The sequence below is a fragment of the Lepidochelys olivacea genome (genome assembly GCF_965140295.1).
Source record: "Lepidochelys olivacea isolate rLepOli2 genome assembly, chromosome: 8".
Taxonomy (NCBI): Eukaryota; Metazoa; Chordata; order Testudines; family Cheloniidae; genus Lepidochelys; species Lepidochelys olivacea.
Window position 1 is genome coordinate 34,694,536 of NC_140418.1, and position 22,976 is coordinate 34,717,511.

General features: G+C 42.7%; 1 protein-coding gene across 1 annotated transcript in view; it reads left to right on the top strand.

The window, feature by feature from the left end:
- Window positions 1-22,976, top strand: part of CTNNA1 (catenin alpha 1) — a 202,582-nt gene that overhangs the window by 126,396 nt on the left and 53,210 nt on the right. The window contains exons 8-9 of the mRNA XM_084637020.1: window positions 1,463-1,543; window positions 2,344-2,496. Of these exons, the coding sequence (XP_084493146.1) occupies window positions 1,463-1,543; window positions 2,344-2,496 (234 nt within the window). The remainder of the gene's footprint in view (window positions 1-1,462; window positions 1,544-2,343; window positions 2,497-22,976) is intronic.

The window sequence follows — 22,976 nt, forward strand, 5'->3', positions numbered from 1 at the left end:
GGAGGGCGCCCTCTAGAGCCTGGCTGCTGCCTGGGCTCTCAGTGTCCTGCGCCCAGGCTCCTGGCAGGGAGTGGGGAGCTGAGAACAGGCCACTCTTAAGTTGGTGGAGGTGCTTCTGGTGAGGACATGCACCACTGACGGAAGGAAAGCAGTGTGGACCTGTAAGTCAACCTAATATAGGTCACCTTGTTTGTAGTGCAGACACACGCGTAATAGCGGTCAAAATAAACCCAGCCTTGCTGTTCCCAGTTGGGGTTTAATCCCATCAATCACATAACATCTGTTTTATTCAGAACTCCAGATCTTTGATTAAGATTTCAAAGTTGCTGATCCAAGTCTTCCAAATCAACCTATCATTTGATAATTAGCATACACTTACATTAATGGTGGTTAATGTGTTCTTTTCTCAGCATACACACACATTAATGGTGGCTAATCTCTTCTTCTCTCAGCAGTATAATTACATTGAGCATAGTGCAGAACTTCGTAAAATTGCTTTGTGGTTGCTTAAAGGCTAGTTTAAAGCTATATACTGTATATTCAGAACTAGAAACTAATCGTGTGTTAAGATCACTGTTAGAATTTCTTAATATAAATGATTACATTTGAGCTCAATATTCTCCTAGCCTCATATCTGCTTAATCAAAGCCAAGTTGTAACCTTCTTTCTCCTTTGCAACACTGCCCAGATCCCTACTGTACCATAGGCTCATGGAATCCACTGCTCTTCCTTACATAGGTTTTGGTTTTGAGATTGGTGTTGGATTTTTACGCTTGATATTTGTGTTGAACTTAAGTACTTTTTTTTAAGCTTTCTATATTTAAAAGTACTTAAATTGTGGCTTATGGTTTTGGCTACATGTGAATTGTCCACTATGGTTGAAGTGAAATGCAAAACTCTTTAGGGGAATGCTTCTTGTCCCATGAGTGACCACTTTGGACTAACCATTTTAGTACTTAAAATGTTTGGGTGAAGGTCAGCCATCAAATGTTCGTGTACTGTCTGTATCTTTTTATACCAATGTGAGAGTCGGAGTCATGGGCTTTCATGCTTTCTGATGGAGTCATAAGAGTTTCAGGACTTAATTATTGCTCTCATACAGGATGTGCTGCAAGTCTGAATCAGAGTGAATCAAGCACAAGAAACTGTGTGGTTGTCAGATCAATCAAGAAGGGATCTAAGACTTCGTATTTGAAGACTTTTTTGGATCAGTCTCTAGCTTAGACCTCTGAAAACCCCTCTAACTTCCCCCATAGTTCCTCTAAGAAGAAAATGTAGAGGAAGGAAAGCATGAGATGGGAAGAAACACCAATAGCCTTGTTGAATAAGGAGGTGAATCCAGAGGTCATTTTTAGCTTTCCATTGGTGTAACCTGCTGTTTTTCTTACTATTTAAAGATGTGAATACTGTCTCCTGTCCAACACAAAATATTGTATTTATCTTAGCCTCTCTTGCTTTACAGGCTGGACGCAAAGAAAGAAGTGACGCGCTGAATTCTGCAATAGACAAAATGACTAAAAAGACCAGGGACCTGCGTAGACAGGTACAGAATGAGTAAAATATTAATGTAATGTAGTAAGTGTTTATAGAAATTAGTGCAATTCTGAATGTTTCCTGTTGGAAATGTTTTGTTTATCTGAGTGCTTTACGTTCTGTAATGACAGTAGTTTCGCTCTTTTTTTTTTTCTTTTTCTTTTTCTTTTTCTTGTCTAGTTCATTGAAAGCTAGAAGCTTACAGCGCTTTGTTTGAGTGACAGTATTAGGGTTTGAATTGCAATCTCCTATAGATAACTATACAGAGAAGACATTTTAGATGTTGAATTAAAATAAAACACTTTGGACTCAAATTACAAACAAGTACACCTGTAGCAAGAGTGTGTATAATGCTAACGCTTAGGGACAGTTCACTATTAAAGGGGAAAAAGTTCACTTTAAACCCAAATGTGGATGTAGCAAAATATATAGGAGAGTTGAGTTTATTTTAACTTTTCAAAATCCTTACGTTGAATTAAATACAAAAATAATGGTGTTAATTTTAATATTCAGCAGGAAAAGTGCAGATTTAGTCACTGAAGCTAAGCCAATATCTTCACATTGTAAATAAATATTAATGTGCTCAAATGGGGGGTTGCACTGACTTAACCAATTTGATTAAATTGGCGCAAAAACTGCGTGGCCAACCCGAATAGAGAGAGCCCTGGTCACACACAGCAACAGAGGGAGCAATTGCTTAACAAATATTCAAGATCCTTATCGTGGTAAACATTTTCTTGTTAAGATGCAAGAAAACAGCAGTTGAACTCTGTGCCGAAAATCCCAACTAATTTTCATTTTAATTCTTAGCTCCGCAAAGCTGTTATGGATCATGTGTCCGATTCTTTTCTGGAAACCAACGTTCCACTTTTAGTGTTGATTGAAGCTGCCAAGAATGGGAATGAAAAAGAAGTTAAGGAGTATGCACAGGTTTTCCGTGAACATGCCAATAAGTTGATTGAGGTAAGGTCATACAAACCAACTGAAGTTAACAGTTTTACTAATTTTAGCATAATTTCTAATTTTCAAACTGTTCTAGCAGTTAACACATTTTATAGTATAAATAGGCTTGGCATAATTGGATTAGATTTTTTCTAACTTCAATGATTAATATTAATTTTGTTTTGTACCCTTTTTACAATTGTTAGATATCAAGGGGAAGAGATTTGGTGTTAGGGTTAGGGCAGCGTGGAAAGTGGTGTTGCAGGGGCTTCCTGCCTAGCCGAGAGGGCCAAGATACTTGGCCTCAAGTTGCAGGGGAGGCTGCAGTCCTAGCCTGGCAGAGCAGAGACCTCCCAGCCAGGACTGCGAAGAGGAGGATGAGCCCTGGGCACGGGGTGCTGCTGCTGAATAGTGGCTGGTGAGTGAGAGAGCGGGGCCCTGACCAGCAGAGTTGCAGAAGGTCTGTCATAGACCCCCTCTCCCACTCCCATGACAGTGGGACTGCAGGCGCAAATGGGAGAGGCTGTATTGCTGCCCACGGTTACCGATAGATCTTTTTCATTGATTTCAGCATGTCATCGGAAATTGATGTTTACTGACATATATCGATTTTTAGATCGAATCCTGCCAAGCCTAGGTATAAACCTATGCTGATAGTTTTCTACAGACTAACTCACTTACGTAAGTGGTGATCAACAGTTTCTTTTTCCATAGCTTGTGTTTTTTAGTGATCACGTATAGCATAAAAAGATGCATCGTATTTTCAAACTATACTTTGAATGTTTGTAAAGTTGTAGTTTCAACCTGTGGATTTGTTGTTTGTCTGGGTATACTACACTAACTGAGATTATTCTAAGCAGAGACATAAGTAATCATTGTCTCCTTCATGCTGGTGTATTGAGTCCAAAATATATGTTGTTGTAAATGTCATTTGAAACATCTATTATTGCTAGTGAAATTGGTCTTTATGCAAAGGCTTGTGGAATGAACACTACAAATTTCTGTACAAAAATAAGAATTTTGATACAAAAACCTTAGATAAGGTCAATTTAAGAATATTATTTGAAAACATAAGTCGTCAAATGGAAATTTTTCCTGTCTGTAAGACTGTTTTCTAAGAACACTAACTTAAATCGGAGACTTATCAGTTTTAATTAAAATACATAATACAAGTCCATCTACCATAAAAGTTAATGTCTTTGGCAACTGGTATTGCAGTTAAGAAAAAAATTCAAGTTCATTCCAGGTCTTACTGCATATGTCTTAGTAATAATGACCTGCTGCCTTATTATTCACATTTAGTTTTGTGCAATATTGCAAACAAAATTATAAAGGAACATAAATCTACAGTTGTAATTGTTTACTGCTCGTGCATAGTTAGATTTTTGCCAAATCTTTAAAAGTTTTATTCTGTATATACTGTCAAGTGGTCGGCTGAATGATTAATTCTCACCACTAACCTCAATTGCAGTCTAAAAAGTCAAATGCTGATCAAAATGTACTGTATAATAATCCCATTCTGCTGTTGAACTACAAATGAGTCCATGTGACTTTTAGAATAATCTTGCGTTTTTCATACAACTCTTTTATTTATTTTTTCTTCAGGAACAAGGCAGTTGTCAATCTTTCATTGATCTAACTCCTGCATTAATTCTGCAAGCCACTTTCTCACTAGTTTAAGGGACTCTTGGTACCATCGCACATACACATGAGAGACTGTAAGGTCTTTCAGCACAGGAATCACATACGGCTAGATAATGTTTTCGTTGAAATAGTTAACATATATTTAAACAGTTTGGAGGTAGTATTCATAAATAAAGCAAGGGGAATTAATTTAGACTACCAGGACTAAATTAATTTAGACTAAATTAATTTAGACTGCCAGTTTGCCCGTTAACTCTCTTCTTCGAGTGATAGCTCATGTGCAGTCCGATAGGCGTGCATGCGCCGCGTGCAAGATCGTCGGAAGGTTTTTTCCCCTAACGGTACCTATCGGTCAGCTGTGGAGACACCTGGAGTGGCGCCTTTATGGCAGTGTGTATAGGTCCCTGCCGCCTGCTCAGTTTCTTCTTACCAACAATAACGGTCATTGGCGCAGCTCAGTCTCTTGCATTCACAAGTGCCTACCTAGTTGTTCCCTTTTTTTAGTTGTATATAGTTGTTCGCTTGTGTTACATTAGTTGGAGGTCCTTCGGGGGGCTTTCCCCCAACCCAGTCCTAGTTTCCCCAGGCACCAGGGCATGCCTCGGTCGCAGGGGTTTAAGGCATGCGAGAGGTGTGCGAAACCTGTGCCCACAAGCGAGCCACATGCTGCCTGTCTCAAGTATTTAGGAGAAGGCCATCAGACAGATAAGCGCCCAATTTGCAGGAGCTTCAGACCCAGGACTAAGAGAGAGTGGGACTATCGTTTGAAGCTCCTACTGATGGAGTTGGCCCTCCGCCTACAGCTGGCACTGGAAGAGGCACCAGCATCATCGGTGTGCAGTGCCCCAGCACAGGATGTCCTGGCACAGGGGAAGGACTCCTCCAAGGAGCATGGGTGCCACTCCCCAACCTGTAAGGCCAGTGCCACCAGCTGGCACCGTTCGCAGTCCCCAGTGCCACATAAGAAAAAGAAGGCAGACAAGGGTCGTTCCCCCATCAAGAAGCTGCGAGGGAGCTCCAGTGGGGTGCATTCCCCGGCAGAACACCCATGGTCTGGGCCTCAAGACCTGGCACCGTTGACTCCAGCCCCAATGGGAGGCCTGTCGAGTCGGGTGCTGATAGACTCCCCCACTCAGAAGGATTTGGAGGCAGCGCAAGACCTCATTGCCATGATAGTGCAGTCCTCGGCCCCGCACTTGCGGGGCCCGGCACCACAAGCCCAGGCACTGTCAACAGCACTGGCTGAAACGTCTAGCCTGGCACTGCATGTGACTCCATCACTCTTTGCTGCACTGATGGCGGCACCACTTCTGGTTAATCATCATGGCAAGTCTATGATGTTGTGGCGCCGCTCACCATCTCCCTGTCCCACAGGCTGCTGCCTCCTTCTCACCAAACGAGGCGGTGGCAGGCACCACCACCCTCCCAGCGATGGACACCAAGGGTCACCAGGACCTCCTTAGGAGGGTGGCCCTAAACGTCAGTCTCCAGGAAGAGGAGGTCATGGAGGAGCCTGACCGGATGGTGGACATCCTTGTCCCTGAGGGTCCTTCTAGGGTGGCCTTGCCCCTCATAAGAACGTCCAAAACACCACTGAGGTGCTTTGGCAAACTCCCGCCTCTATATCACCTACCGCTAAAGGGGTGGAAAGACGATATTTTGTGCCACAGAAAGGGTATGAACACCTTTTCACCCACTCCCAACCGGGGACTTCGGTGGTCGATGCGGCAAGGACAGCCAGGTCCTGCGCCTAAGTCACGGGACGCTAAGAGGCTGGACCTTTTCGGCCGGAAGGTCTACTCGACTGTGGGGCTCCAGCTTTGAGTGGCCAACCAACAAGCTGTACTCAGCTGCTGTGCTTTCAACTCTTGGAGCTCTTTGGCAAAGTTCCAGGAATTACTTCCTGCTGACTCTCACAAGGAATTTAGCGCGCTCCTTGAGGAGGGCAGGGTGGTTTCCAGAACCTCCCTCCAGGCCACTTTAGACACAGCGGACTCGGTTGGACAGACCATGGCCATCGCCATTGCAGTGAGGCACAGTGCATGGCTCCAGGTCTTGGGGATAACACCTGAGGTCCAGAACACAATACAGGCCTCCCCTTCGACTGTGTGGCATTGTTCGCCCAAAATACAGACTCTTGCCTACACAGCCTTAAGGACTCACGGGCGACTTTGAAGTCTTTGAGGTGCACACCCCAGCACCTCAAAGACAGCCTTTTAAGCCTCAGCCCTTGTCCCGCTTCTACTCTGGGCCTCCTAGGCAAGACTCGTCAAGGAGATGGGGCAGAAATAATAGGAGGCCCCCTCCTCAGGCCAAGGCCAGGGCTCAGCCAAACAGCCCCGGGCCCGAAGCCAAACTTTTGAAATGCGCCCGAGGACGGAGCGTCAGCTTCAGTCTTCGATCCTTACCCCTCCCCACTTTGTGGATCGACTCTCCCGCTTCTACTGTGCTTGATCCCAGATCACGTCAGGTTGTTGGGTCCTCAGCACAGTAGGGGTGGGATATGCTATCCAATTCTGTTCCCTCTCACCCCCACTTCCCTGTCCCTCTTCAGGGACCATTCTCATGAACAACTCCTCATGCAGGAGGTGCAATCGCTCCTCGCTCTAGGGGCAATAGAGGAGGTTTCTCAGGAGTTATGGGGCAAGGGATTCTATTCCCACAATTTCCCCATCTCCAAGGCCAAAGGTGGGTTCCAGCCTATCCTGGACCTGCAAGATCTCAACACATTCATAAGGAAGGTGAACAATCTCTCTGGCCACCATCATTCCTTCCCTGGATCCCAGGAACTGGTACGCCGCCCTTGACTTGAAAGATGTGTACTTCCATATATCTATTATCCCGGCCCACAGATGTTTCGTGGTCAGGGTGCTCCTGTTTGGGCTCTCAACAGCACCTCGGGCATTCACTAAGTGTATGGCGGTCATGGCAGCCTTCCTCCGCAAACATTAGGTCCAAGTACACCTCTACCCCGTTATAACACGACCCGATATAACATGGGTTTGAATACAATGCAGTAAAGCAGGCCTCCCGTGCCCTGGGTCTGGGAGGCAGGAGCTGTGGGTGGGCACTTTTGGGGGCCCAGAGTGGCCTGGTTGATTAGTGGGGGCCAGGAGCAGCCTGCTGTGCTTCCCTCACCCTGGCCCAGCCATGTTGCTCGGGGGAGGGGCTGGGGGAAGGGATTTCTTCCTGTCCCCCCGCACTCACCAGCAGCAGGGGAGGGGGGGTCCACTTCCTGCCTCCAGTGAGTGTGGGGAGGTTGGGGAAAGGAGTACCGCGGTTGGGAGCTGGCGGAGTGGAGCAAGCTGGGGCCACGTTGCTCTGCTTCCCGCCGCGGCTGGTGAGTGCCTATGGGGGGGGGGGGGCAGTCGGGACAAGGAGCAGGGGGTGTGGGAAGGGAGTAGGGTCCTGGGGGTGATTAGGGACGGGGGGATCTCTGGAGGGGGCAGTCAGGGGACAAGGAGCAGGGAGGCCAAAGCAAGTTTCATATAACACGGTTTCACGTATAACACGGTAAGATTTTTTTGGCTCCCGTGGACTGCGTTATATCAGGGTAGAGATGTATTCCCATACCTAGATGACCGGCTCATCAAGGCCGAGTCCCAAGCATGGGACGCACAGCACGTGTCCCTGGCCCGGGCCACATTCTACAGGCTGGGCCTCATACTGAACATGCCCAAATCCACACTGTCCCCAACGCAGCAAATAGAATTCATAGGGGCTCTCTTGGACTCCACGCAGGCCACGGCATTCCTGCCGGAGCTGCACTTCCAAGCACTCTTGGACATTACCGAAAACCTTCGCCGGTTTCCCACAACCACAGCCAGAAATTGCGTGAAACTGTTGGAGCATATGACAGCCTGCATATATGCGGTCCAGCACGCCAGGTTATGTCTTCAGCCCTCCATGTCTGTTTGGCATGGGTGCACAGGCCGGGTATGGACCCACTGGACACAATAGTTAACCTTCCCCTTGGATCACCAGAAGGCTTTACACCTGGTCTTTCAGAACCCTGGCACGGATCTCTACCACTTGATCGACAGGAATAACAGCCATCTTCTTTGTGGACCAGCCACGAGAGGGGAATGCAGTACATATTCTGCCAGTGATTTACACAGCTATTTTCTAATCTAGACAAAAATAGAACACTGCGGATCAGGAATCCTGGGTTCTTGGCTCCAGGATGGAAGTATTGTTCACTTATTGTTTACTAAAGCAGTAGCAATGCGGATGAAACTTGAATCTCTCATATTGGAGACCTGGTTCTAGTCTCAGCTCTTCCTGAAGTGACTCTGCAGCCTTTCTCTCAACTTCTTTTTATAATGGGGGAAAGATAATTGATTGCCTTCTGTGGCAGGGCTACAAATGCTTGCTCAATAAGAAGGGTTTTGAAGTGCACAGTAATAAAATACACATCAGTAGAGGTGAGATTTGAACTCTATGCCTTCTGGCTCCCTAGGCTGAACTTATTTTGTTGCATGCTCTTCTGTCCTCCTGGCAGAATGTCACTGGCATGCCCCGTGGTGCAACTGTGCAACCAAAATGTGGAACATCCTACAAAAATCTGGCACACTTGAGAGGTCTGTGCATCACAGATAAACAATAGTTTCCATGTCCCAAAGAGCTTCAGTTGGATGCCCAATTGAGTTTGGTGACTCAGTCTCAATAGAGGGGGGAAACTAACTACATTTTATTAATTTGAGGGCTGTGTGTGGATTGCCTCACTTCCTCCTGCCACATTGGATAGCATTCTTCAGATGGCTTTCAAAATCACTAAGCTAATTTAATGGGTTAACAATCTTTTACCCTGCATTATAATGGAATTAATACAAAAAAAGAAAAATTGAGTATCAAAAAGTTATTTTGAGAACAGATATGTTAAGGTGACATAGGAGAAGTCCTGCAGAAATGAATTATAAATTATAATGTCCCTAATTAAAAATGTAAGAGGTTACTCTTTTCCCCCTCATCTTCAGTAGCATCAGCAGTCAAACCTACAGCCAGGGTGGATTAATTTAAATCACCAATTTTAATCACGGTTTAAATCTGCAAGCAGGAAACCCTGATTTAAGCAATCATTTTAATCGTGTTTTCCATTTGTAATTTTTAGTTATTTTCTTAAAGAAAAGTTGATTTTCTTTGGTAACCAATAAAACATGTTGATTTGCAACTAAATATAGCCTTTACACTAAATTTGGTGGTGCTTTTTGCTAAATACGAGGATACGCTATCTATGCATATTCATTTTAAGCAATTATATAGCTTAACTTACATTTATTCAGATTCTTAATTTTTCCATTTTTGTTAGAAAATGAAAAATGATTTATTAGGTTATTTTTTTACTCTGTTTTGATGGAAATTCAAGTTAAGAATGCACAAAAATAGCACTTGAATTGTTTATTAAATAAAACTACCTTAAATGTGCTGGACACAAGAAAAAAGGTTTGTTTTGCATTTAAAACCAATTTATTAAAGAAAGGAAATGTAGTAGTGAATTGAACTGATTGTAAGTCACGATTTTTGGAACTAGTGTATCTCATCTGTACGTTTAGGTTTTATTCATAGATCAGAAGAAGAAAAGAAACTTTCTTGCTTTTTCTACTTCCAATTGGTTTCTTAATTCTTTTGACAATAGTATCTTCTGTACAGAATGAACTAGTCATTGAACTGAACTAGTCTCTGTGCAGAAGACACTATTGTCAAAAGATGGTTTAACACAGAGGTCAGCAACCTTTCAGAAGTGGGGTGCCAAGTCTTCTTAAATTACAGTAAATAAATGGTTTGCCAGTAATACATTTTACATTTACAGGGGCCAGCGGACAGAACCCCAGACTGTCAGCGGGCTGAGTGGGGTCTGCGGCTGGGACCCCAGCTGGCAGGGACTGGCAGATGGAACTGCGGACCAGCAGCAGGCTGAGCTGCTCAGCCCGCTGCTGGTCTGGGGTTCTGGTGGTCGGCCCCGCTCAGCGCACTGCCGGCCCAGTGTTCTGTCTATCCAGGCTGGCAGCAGGCTGAGCGGGCCCGGCGGCCAGGACCGCAGGCCAGCAGTGGAGCTGCCGGGACGAGGGGCTGGCAGACTGAACCCCAGGCCGGCAGCAGAGTGCCACTGTAAATCAGCTCACATGCCGCCTTTGGTATGCGTGCCATAGGTTGCCCACCCCGGTTTAGCATTTCAACGAATCCTGGTACTTAGCCAGTGACTTCCACCTGTTCAGTGGTTTGCCTCACTTCAAAATTTGGCAGAATTATTTCTTTTGATCACATTGTCGCACTGGGAGCTCATGGTTGGCTGAATATCCACCATAACCCCCAAATCTTTGAGTCACTGCTTCTCAGGATAGTGCCCTATCCTGTGAGTATGGCCTAATTCATTGTTCCTAGAGGTATACACTTAGTTTACCCATGTTAAAACACATTTGTTTGCTTGCGCCCAGTTTACCAAGCAATTGAGATTGCTCAGAATCAGTGACCTGTCCTCTTTATTATTTACTGTTTCCCTCTTTTTTTGTCACCTGCAAACTTTATCAATGGTGGTGGTTTTCTTTCAGGTCTTAATAGACATGTTAAATAACATAAGGCCAAGAACTCATCCCTGTAGGACCCCACTGGAAAAATACCTGCTTGGTGATAATTCGTTGTTTACAATTACATTTTGAGACCATCAGTTAGCCAGACTTTAATCCATTTAATGTGTGCCATGTTACTTTTTATCTTTCTAGTTTTTAATCTGTTGTGCAATACCAAGTCAAATGTGCTGATTTGCATTAATTATCCTCTTTTAATTCTTTATTAATCCAATCCCATATTAGCTGTTCCATTATCTTGCACAGGATCAATGTCAGGTTCACTGGCCTATAATTACTTGGGTCGGTCTGTTTATCCTTTTCAGAAATTGGCATATTAGCTTTATGGATCTATCCCAGTACTCCAAAACGTACTGAAAAATCAACATTTATGATCCAACGAACTCCTCAGCCAACTCTTTTAAAACTCTTGGGCACAAGTTTTAGTTGGACCTGCTGGCTTAAAAATGTCTAACTTTAGTAGCTAATGTAACATCCTCCAGAGGTGCTAGTGGAATGGAAATAATGTTCTCCTCATATGATGAGACTGTGTATCCCCAATATAGAATAGAAATACTGAATGCTTCCGCCTTTCTTGCATTTGTGGTTAGATGTTGACAGATGTTTGGCTCTGTGTGTGTGCGCGCGCACGCTTATTTTCTGTGTGTGCCGTCCTAGCCCTGCTCAGACAGCTGGCACGGCGACCTCAAGTGAACCACACAACGACCACAAGATCCGTTAAGGGACGAAAGCACCCAGCCAGGTTTACTGTTTGACAAAGTATGGGTACTAGTATTCCGCAGACTCTACCATACCACTAATACATGTATTCCTGAAACAATAGACCAGCTTAGTGAACTGCGGGTCTTTTCATTCCTCTCTAAGGCCAGACAAATACTTTTTTGAGACATTTTTATACCCCGATACAAACAAGTTAGTACTGCCCTTTGACATAGTTACGGCCCCCGATGTCACTGGTTATCACCCATTCTCTTGTACGTGTTGGTTTGATTAAAACATTTTTATTACATACTGTCATCGTGACTGTATCTTTTAGGAGGGTACAGTGTGTTCCTGTTATCCATGGGTAATGTTTTTGTACCATCCTTGATATCGGGATGTTCTGGTACCTAATATTGGGATGTGTTTGCTTGAGCACTTTTTGACGAGCACTTCTTAGGAATGTGTATTTGCAATATTAGCCCTCTTTTTGCCAAATTTTGTGAGCAGATTTTGCCTCATACCAGGCCTCTAATACAAGGGCTTATATTTCAGGCGCTCTTCCTACTACAGCATTATGATAATTCTACCATTTCCATCTAGAAATAGGCCAATATCATTTTCAGGGTTCTTTTTGTTCCTATTATACTTAAATTCCTTATTGCCCTTAACTCTGCTGGCCATAGATTTCTGCTGATGTGCCTTTGCCTCCCTATCAATTTTCTATCATTCCTAACATCTGATTTATATTTGTTACCGTCAAGGCTGATACCCCTCTCTGGCACTTCGAGTGCAGAAGGTGTGGGCCTGCAAGGATTCTAAAAATTAATACTGGCCACTCCAGGCTGGTATTAAACTCCCAAGGTTACAGCTTTTCTCTGGCGTTGGTTGGATAGATGCTGCCACCACCCAAATGCAAACCCCTTGGAACCCAGGAAGGCGCACTTGGGAATTCCTTCCTATGAGGTACCCTCAAGCCCTTTCAACCCGCTTCTGGGAAAGAGCTGAGAAAGAAAACAAAGGAAGTTAGCTGTTGCTCCAGCTAATTAAACAACATATGCACAAACCTCTCAGGACACCAAAAATTCAATCTTTTTCTTAAAGGGTAAATGTTATTAAAAACAAAAAGAAAATACATCTGGAACTTAGGCTTTTGCTAGATTTAAAAAAAACCACTTACAAAAATTAAACATCAAGAATAACCTTCTTGAGGTCCAGCTTAAAGGTTACAAGAAAAATAAAAAGCATTTGGGGTTAACACAGAGGAGTCCACAAGCCAATAAAAATAAACAGAAATAAACCAAATCATGTCTTTTTTTAACATTCTTGATTTACTTACATATCTGAGTTGTTAAATAAGTAGTTCTAGATATGATCTGATGATTTTCATATCTGGCCTTCAACTTCTCACAGCATAACTGCTCCCTGAAGAACCACAACACCCAGACAAAGGGAAGTCTTTTCCCAATTTTAAAAAGTTCTAGCCCTCCCTTTGGCTCTTTTGGTCAGGTGCCCACTCCTTTTCTTTTACCTGTGGACTTGTTAATCCTTTACAGGGAAAGCAAGTAGAGAACAGCTACTAAGAGTAATTTTATAGCTAACTGGCTGACTGGGTTCCCCTCTCTCATGTATCTCAGTTACTATCGACTTCTCCTTTCTTCCATTTATGTCTTTTATTTTTTAAAAAAAGGTTGTATTAGTGGCCTTCACTTCCCCTCCAAACCAGGTCAGTTTTTTTCAACCAGCCCAGCTGCCTTACTCAATTGTGTAATTGTGGCTTATGGGGCCTTTAGTAAGGTGTTTTTAAATGATTCCCAGTTGTCATTCACATTTTTCTGATTAAATTTTCTCCCAGCTGATTTGGATCATAATTGTTTTTTCAGCTTTGTGGAATTGGCCACTTTTAAGCTGCATGTGTAATACTACTGATCTGGACTTTATTTTGCTTCCACATTATAAATGTGATCAAACTATGATCACTTGTACCTAAGCTACCATTATTTATTTTATTCTGTGATCTGGTCCTCTTTTATATGTTAAGACAAGGTCTAATAAAGAATTCCCCCATGTTGGCTGCAACATTTTTTGAGGTAGGAAATTGTCATCTATAATGTTTAGAAATTCCAGGCATGCTTTAGTATTGGTAGCATGAGATCTGAGCATATGCCACTCAAATTGAAATCCCCTCCTGATCACAAAGTTTTATTCCTGCATGTTAGTTAGGCGCATAAGGAGGCAGTCATCCTGTTCCTTAGTGCGATTTGGTGGTCTGTAGCACTCACCAACTAATACCTCAAAACATCAATTTTTGTAATTTAAATCACTGATTTTTCTCCATTGTGCCTAAGGCAGAACCTGCTGTTTGCTCCCTAGGGGAGACCGCAGAATCTTCAAGCTTACTGTGTGACTCTTCAGTCCCCTCACTAGACTATCCTGAAGCATGGCTTCCATTCCAACCAAAGTTGTGTGTCATTGCCTGGTTGACTTTTCCTTTCCCTTCTCAAAGTGTTCTTATATGCATGTGTTATCTTAACAGCTGGACTTAGACCAGCATAACATTTGGCACAGGCCACTAAATGTCAGGAGACAACTTTGTAAAATCAACTTCAGTGCTTCGGTTCCTATTTCAAAAGTGAAAGGCCAGTAAATATTGAGAAAAGAAAGAGCTTGTGTCCACAACATTTTTAGTAAGTCAGAAAAACAAAACCTTAAATTTGACTTTTGTCAACTGTCTTGCACTATGCAGTTTAATTGGGAGACTTATTTTAACTTTAAAAAAGGGATTGTAGTGATGCAGTTAAAAAGGTACTTTAGAAAGAAGTCACTGATGGATGCTTGCAGTAGGCATTTGTCAACTAGAAATGTCATGGACTTGACGCAAGATCTGCTGAAGGATATTTTGGGATGGGGATGTTCCTAATATTTTAAAATTTAAAAAAAGTAAAAAAAAATTCAATTATTATTTATTTTTTCCTCCAGCAACCTGGTGTCCAGAGTGTTCTGTTCTTAGATGGGATTTTACCTTAAAGCCTTTACTACAAAGAAGGCTTGATGTAAGACCAGGAAGCAGAGTTCTCTGTATGCTCTTTCAGAGGCATCAACTTCTTAGGTGAAGAGGGAACTATGCTGATTATCGAAAGGGATTACGTAGGCAGCTTTTCTTAGGGCATTAGGTTCTCACATGTAGAGATTATTTCCCCATTGTCAGGATTTACCCAGTGAGAATCAAATTATGATTTTAGTGAGAATAAAATTCTGGTGCTTCCTTCTCCGTCAATGATCTATTTCAGGGATTAGTAAAGTTTTTCCATTTGTGACTTCAAACTCATTCACTCTTTCCCATTTCCTACAGTAACTTTCACACTTGGTCCCAGAATTCCTGCCTCAAAAAACCTTAAATGTGGTAATTTTATATACTCATCTTATTAAAAACTTTATGACTTAGGCATGAGCCAGTGCTATATCTCGATTGAATCTAGTTGCTGAAGTTGAAGGTTATTTCAACTAGAAGGGCTAGGAAATAACTTTTCTAAAATGAAAGTTTAGAATCTGTTTTTCAGTTTGTATCAGTCCTGTTGTAACTGAAAATCAGAAGTTTAAGTCACAGATGAAAAGTCATATTGAAAAGAAGCAAAATATTTGGCATCAGAAAGAATCAAATATTGACATGAAAACATGTACTTCTGAATTCTTGGACTTTAATCTATCTAGGCTCATACCACGGTCCTTACCATGGTATCAGAACCCCTACTTTCTCTGGTCAGTGAGCTACTTTATCAGAAATCTCTGAAAACCAAAGTCCCCATTTGATTTGCGATTTTGAGTTCAAAGTTAAGTTTGTGTTAGAGAAAAAAATGGCCCCAGATTCAGGGTGAGGAAAAGGCTGAGATGCACAATTCATTAATCATTTTTAATTTGTGTTTCCCAAGTTAAAGAGAGAGCAAAATATATAAAGTCTGTATTCAACCAAACAGGAGGCCAACTCCATTTTTCTTCAACTAATTTAGCTATGGATAATCCAGACAGCAGTTTGAAACAAATATGTGCAGTAAATGACCAACATTTCTTTAATATATCATCTAAAATCTGATACATCTTCCAGACCAAGCTAACCTCCCTCAGCAAGCTAATTATAATCAGCTAATCCTTGCATATTAATTGATTTGATGCACTTAATATCTTTAGAACACTATCTTCTCACAGCTTTATAACTGCAAGCAAAATAAACCCTCAAAGCGTTGTTCTCTTCTATTTCTCAACAAATCAAGATGTACAAACTCAGCACAGCATTCATACACAAATGAAAACACAGTCCTTTTTATAGTACAAACTTTGTAGCATATTACACAGCATCTGAACACTACATAGAATCATACGAGAAAGAAGTGGTTCGGGACTATTTAGAAAAGCTGGACGAGCACAAGTCCATGGGGCCGAATGCACTGCATCCGAGAGTGCTAAAGGAGTTGGCAGATGCGATTGCAGAGCCATTGGCCATTATCTTTGAAAACTCATGGTGATCGGGGGAGGTCCTGGACGACTGGAAAAAGGCTAATGTAGTGCCCATCTTTTAAAAAAGTGGAGGAGGAGGATCCGGGGAACTACAGGCCAGTCAGCCTCACCTCAGTCCCTGGAAAAATCATGGAGCAGGTCCTCATGGAATCAATTCTGAAGCGCTTAGTGGAAAGGAAAGTGATCAGGAACAGTCAGCATGGATTCACCACAGGCAAGTCATGCCTGACTAATCTAATTGCCTTCTATGATGAGATAATTGGCTCTGTGGATGAGGGGAAAGCAGTGGACATGTTGTTTCTTGACTTTAGCAAAGCTTTTGACACGGTCTCCCATGGTATTCTTGCCAGCAAGTTAAAGTATGGGCTGGATGAATGGACTATAAAGTGGATAGAAAGCTGGCTAGATCGTCGGGCTGAACAGGTAGTGATCAATGGCTCCATGTCTAGTTGGCAGCCAGTATCAAGTGGAGTGCCCCAAGGGTCGGTCCTGGGGCCGGTTTTGTTCAATATCTTCTTTGATGACCTGGACGATGGCGTGGACTACACCCTCAGCAAGTTTGCAGATGACACTAAACTGGGAGGAGAGGTAGATATGCTGGAGGGTAGGGATAGGATACAGAGGGCGCTAGACAAATTAGAGGACTGGGCCAAAAGAAATCTGATGAGGTTCAACAAGGACAAGTGCAGAGTCCTGCACTTAGGACAGAAGAATCCCATGCACCGCTACAGACTAGGGACCGAATGGCTCGGCAGCAGTTCTACAGAAAAGGACCTACGGGTTACAGTGGGCAAGAAGCTGGATATGAGTCAACAGTGTGCTCTTGTTGCCAAGAAGGCCAATGGCATTTTGGGCTGTATAAGTAAGGGCGTTGCCAGCAGATCGAGGGCTGTGATCACTCCCTTCTATTTGACATTGGTGAGGCCTCATCTGGAGTAGTGTGTCCAGTTTTGGGCCCCACACTACAAGAAGGATGTGAAAAAATTTGAAAGCATCCAGCGGAGGGCAACAAAAATGATTAGAGGACTGGAACACAGGACTATGAGGAGAGGCTGAGGAACTGGGATCGTTTAGTCTGCAGAAGAGAAGAATGAGGGAGGATTTGATAGCTGCTTTCAACTACCTGAAAGGGGGTTCCAAAGAGGATGGATCTAGACTGTTCTCAGTGGTAGCAGATGACAGAATGAGGAGTAATGGTTTCAAGTTGCAGTGGGGGAGGTTTAGGTTAGATATTAAGAAAAACTTTCACTAGGGGGGTGGTGAAACACTGAAATGCGTTACCTAGGGAGGTGGTGGAATCTCCTTCCTTGGAAGTTTTTAAAACCCTGATATTCTATGATTGCAGGTTCCATAAAATGTTGGTGTATGGAAGGATGGGCACTGAAAGTGCTCACTAATTCATGAGGCCAATAAGCAGAGGGAGAAGAAAAACTGGGCATAGGCAAAGGACTTACTTAAAATGAAATCTGAAAAGAAATAAAGACCAGAATGGAGGGAGAGAGCCTGGAACAAGCTAATGGAGAGTTTGAAATTAAATAGATGATGTACCTTTGAACTGAATCTTGAGATGAATGGGCAGTTGGTGGTGGTTTTGAGTATTCTGCTTATTCACTGGTCTTAGAAGGCAGCCATACAATGGAACGGCAGTAGTCAAAATAAATGTAGATAAACCTGAATGAATATTTTTCAGCAGAGCAAAGTCATGACAATATTGCTGTATAAGAGGATTTCTGAAGAGGTGGCAATTGGTAGAATTACAAATGTTAAGCTTTCCAGCCAAAGGAAGATGCCAAGGTTATGGGCAGTGGAGGCAAATGGGAATTAGAGGAGCTGGCATTGTTTGGGTATTAGTGTCTCTCCCTCTCCCATTCCTCCATAGAAGCAGTTCTCTTCAGTGACAGGCAGAGACAATGAGTAGGAAAAAGTCATTATAAGGTGTTACACAACTGTACTTATCAGTGTAAAAGTGTTTTTACACTGACTTTTTTTTTTTAAATTCAAGATAGGTGGAAAGCAGTAAAAGGCTAAATTACTTTCTACTCTAGGTATCTCAATCTTTTCATCCCAACAGCACTTAAATAGCTTTTTTGCATGGTTTGTGAATGGATACCTGTATTTTAATTCTTCATGTATAAGTTACCAACAATAGCTTAATGCAGTTGGCGCGTACCTGAATTTTAATCTTATTAATCGCTTGCAGTGTTGGAGTTGAGACAAGTAATGTAATCAGTTTCATTTGTAGAAGGAATTCCTCCAGTAAGTATTACTTTCTCTGTCCCTTTTTTCAGAAATGCAGTTTACTTACATTAATTAGATAGGATTTGTAAGCCACAGGTGCTCTGCATCACTGAAAATTGGCCCAATTACATAACTATAGGCACCACATTTGAAATTTTTGGCTAAAGTCCATAAACTTAATAATCTTTGCTTGCTATTCATAGGTGGAGAGAGAGAGTGTGTGTTCTGGTATCCAATTCACCTGATCTAGTAGCCACAATACATAGAAAGGTTTTATTGGTGAAAGTGATGTCTGAAAGACTGCCTCTAGTAAAACACACTGATTTTTGAATTCTTATATGCTATCCTTCCTACATTATTAAATGTGTCCTAAATTACATTAACCAGCCCCCATGTACCATAGAAATATTAAGCAGTTGAGCGGGCAATAATGGCAGTGGAGAGAAAAGATTGACATCCCAGCCAAGTACAAGTAACTGGCTTAAAGTTCCAATACAAGGAACTACTGAAAAAGGACCATAAGGTGTGTTCATAGCTAAGACTAGGTAAGGTAGGTACATGATAAAACGTTGGCAGTCTCACCTGGCTGTAGACAGAAAGGATCATAGCATTTTTAATCTTCATGACTACCTGCACTTTTGACCCATTTCCTGTCAGAATCTGTCATATGGAAAGATGTTTCGACTGCAGCAGTTGGGACTTCCTGGCATAGCCAAAGTAGACTCAAGTGTTGAGGGCCATAGAGACCATTCTAAATATGTAAGCCAAAGCACGCATACTGAAGCACTTTGACAAAGATTTAAAACAAGTGAAAGTAGAAGTCATTTTCTTTTGACTGAAAATCTGTAGAGCACAGATGTGATTTGAAATGAAATACTGCTTTCTGCACTGGCTCCCCAGACCAGTTCGTTTTGTTATAGCCAAAATAGTTCAGTGTATTGACCTATTATTCTATGAAGGTTCATATACAACGCTAATTACCGTACTATCTGATTGTTTTTTGGTAGTGCATTAAGGCAACATGACTAAACATCTCATGTGTTTTCTCATACTCTCCTCATGAGAAGCCTGTCCTTTTGAAGTGTCTCCTTTAGGCAGGATTTTAGGTTTGGGGTTTTTTTAAATAGATATCTGTATTTGTTAGAAAGTAAGGTCAAAGAAATGTGGCTTGCACTTCAAGTGGAAGATAGTGGTTTGTGATGGAGCTTAGTTCCTTGGGGTGTTGATTACACTATCTGGGACCAGTCACCAAGAGAGTCCTGTGTCCTGCTTTACTGTAGAGTTCTGTTGTGCCAGAGAGCTGTGGTTATTGACCAGTCTTCATCCTGGAGTTTAGGCAGTTGTTTACATGCCCTGGACCCAGGCCATGGAGCATCTTGAAGATAAGGACTGAGACTTTGACCTTGATTTGAAATTCTATTGGAAAACCGTGTAGAGAGAGAAGATAGGGTCAGTATGTTTGTGGTTCCCTATGTTGCTGCAGTGTTTTGTGCTGGTTAGAGTTTCTAAAGTCTGAAGGCTTCGTGCTCAGGTATATCACATTGCTGTACTCAGCTGAGCAATGAGGAAGATGTGAATAACTGAGAGCAGGTCATCCACCACCACAAGGGAACGGAGTCTCCTAGCGAATGGTGATGATAGCCTCATGTTTATGTGAGAGCTTAGAAGTACTCTCTGATTTCTAGCTGATGCTAAACTATGGACTGAATTAACCAATTGTGGATGTATACGTTCATCAAAGGAGACTGCAGACTCTTCAAAATACTTTCCTCTGTCCTCCAGCATCATTTCTGTTTTGCTCAGGTTCAGCTTCAGCCAGCTGCTGTTCATCCATGAACTGATCTTGTCCAATCATTGCGCCATCTTGGTGGCAGTGGTGTGTTCATATGTGGTAAAGGATAATTAGAGCTTTGCATGTTGTTGGTTTCTTGGGTCCATGTCATTTGACCTCTTCACTTAGTAGGTGCTGAATAGGACCAGAGAGAGAATTGATCTTTGTGGGACTCCTGAAAGGGGTTTAGTGGTAGTGCAGTTTCCATCACCACTCACTTGATGTGCCTCTCCAGAAGGGACTCAAACCATTTTAATACATTATCCTGGACTCCTCTGAGACAACAGTATCTCGTGATCAGTGGTGTTAAATGCTGCAGAGAGGTCCAGGAGGATGAGAATGGATGTCTGCCCTCTTATCAGTTGACGGGAGGAGATCTGTGAACCTCACTAAAAGAGTTTCATTTACATATCCTGGTTTGAGTCTGGATTGTGCTAGGTCGAGAATGTTAGTTTCAGTAGGTGAGCTTATAATTGGCCCATGTCTAGCCTCTCTATGAGCTTGCTCAGGAATGGGGAGACTTGATGCATGATGGTTGGCCAGAACAGATATATCCCTGGTCAGTTTCTTCTAGTTGATTGGGCTCTTGCATGTGAAAAAGAGAAGAAGGGAAGATTCCTTTTCTGAATGATGTGCTGGCTCTATTGTTCAGGAGGGGCACCAATTCATGACTTTCTCTCACAAGCCCAAGAAGTGCAGGGTCAGAGTCACAAGTCTTAGGCTGAAATTCCTTAAGAGTGTCCAGAACTTCTTGATGAGTGAATGTAATGAAATCTGGGAATGCAGGCGGGCTGTTGGTGTGTATAGGTAGAGCAGATCCATGCTGTCTGAGAATACGTGTGATCTCAGCCAGTAGGAGGTTCTTTCTTGCATGTGGTGCTCAGTTCTGATGCAGGTTGCAGATGCTCAAGAATGAAGCAGTTTACCACCCTAAGTAGCCCCTTGGGGCAGGTTTTGGCAGCTTCAGTGGAGGAAAATAGGAAGGTTCTTTTGGCCTGTAATAGCCTCTGCGTAGGCTTTGAGAATGAAACATCTAATTCCTGTCTGCATTAGCTTATTTTTTTGCTGTCAGCATTCAAGTTTCTTTCCCTGTTTTCAACTGGTGCCAGGTGTCAGAAAAACGATCTGTGTGGGCAATGGGGAGGAACAGTGGACCATTGAGTCCAGCGTGTGCTGATGGCCAAGGTTAGCCATACAATGATGATGATTCACCAGGTCCTCCATTCCTTGTCCTCTGGGTATAGTGCTGCTATCTTTTAGTCTGCTTTGGAATTTGTTGAAATCAGTGAGTCTTCGTGGTTGAATCAGGATCACTGGTCTTTCCTTTGATCCATTAATCATAGCCCAGAAGCTGGAAGGTCTCTGGCCCTGCCTTGTTAAGGAAATTTCCTCACTCCATGGCTGAGCTCACATGACAGTTACGCTCCACTGAAGAAAGAAATTGTCTTTCAGTATGGGGGAGGCTTATCAGTGTAAGACACTGAGCTTTCATAGGAGCTGGACCTAGACTATAAAACTCAATACCTGAAGAAATAATGGCCACAAGCCTGGTCATGTTCAGAGTTAAAAGAAAAACTCTTCAACTTTTCTTTCCCTTGATAAATTCTACACGTACAAACGCAACTGATAAATGAGTAAAGTTATCTCCTACAGGCTTGGAAGAAAGGGTGGAGTTTTAATTTTAAATACTAAGGAGGTGATTGAGTATTACATTGATAGGGGGCATGTGAGTACCCAGGGCTCTGATTTCATTGTTTCCCTGTTTTTGCATTTCTGTCACCTGCCCAATTAACTTTCTCTTAAAGGCAATCAAGAACCTTTTTAAACTTTGACTCCAGCCTTTTGAAGCCTGAAAACGTTTTGCCTACCAATTTTTATCCCTTGTTTATAATGAAGCTTGAAATTACAATTGCTCTTGTTTTTGCACCAGCATAATCAAGTGTGCACAGCCCTAAGAATAGCATTTATTTTAGCTTTAGACCAGAGTTCCACTCAGTGTACCTTTTGACTAGTTTTTTCTATATGATTGGCAGATTAAAAAAAATCATCATGACCGTAAATGTTTAATAGGCTAGTAACTGTTTCTTGGCTTCAACTCTTAAAATGTAAACTCTCAAAGGGATCCACTGTGGAACTTTGTCCCCTTTGCAACTTATTGTATGATGTGTAAACTAATTATGGTGTGTAAACTAAGGATGGTGTGTTGGGGATGGATTCTGTTAACATTTGTGAACAATGCAGGAAAATTCTAATTGAAATGAATGTTTTGTTTTGGATTTTCGAGTTCCACGCCCTCTTCTTCATTTTTTTTTTTCAGTATGGGGGGAGGGAAACCTGTTCTTGACCGTTAAATTAGAAAAGACTTGGGGGGAAATGGAGCGGGGGAGCTAAAAAGTTAAAAGTAGCACTTTTTTTACTCTTCTTGTTGACAAGAGTTAGGGCGTGGCTACACTTGCAGAAGTAGAGCTTTGAGTTAAACCAGCCTTTGTAGAGCGCAGTAGGGAAAGCGCTATAGTCTGTCCACACAGACAGCTTCAAGCCACTGGCGTGGCCATATTTGCAGCACTTGCATTTGGAGTGGTGCATTGTGGGCAGCTATCCCAGCATGCAAGTGACTGAAGCGTGCTTTTCAAATGAGGGGGGTGGGGTGGAGTGTGACAGGTCATGTGTTGTGTGTATGTGGGGGGAGAGAGAATGGGTTTTGGGGGCACTGGGAGCATGTCCACATACTATCTTGTAAGTTCAGACAGCAGCAGACCCCCCTCCTGTCTGTCTGTCTCACACTCACACTCCACTCATACTCCACACACACACCATTCCATAGTAATGTTTGCTTTGTCTCGGAGCAGATAAGCTGCCAGCTGTCAGAAACGGAGCTTTGAAAGGGCATATCCGCATTCCTGCAACGATTCCAAAACAATGAGAAGAGTGGCCACTTGACTAAAGGGGATTATGGGACCTTACTGGAGGCCGATCAGAGCACAGTAATGCAA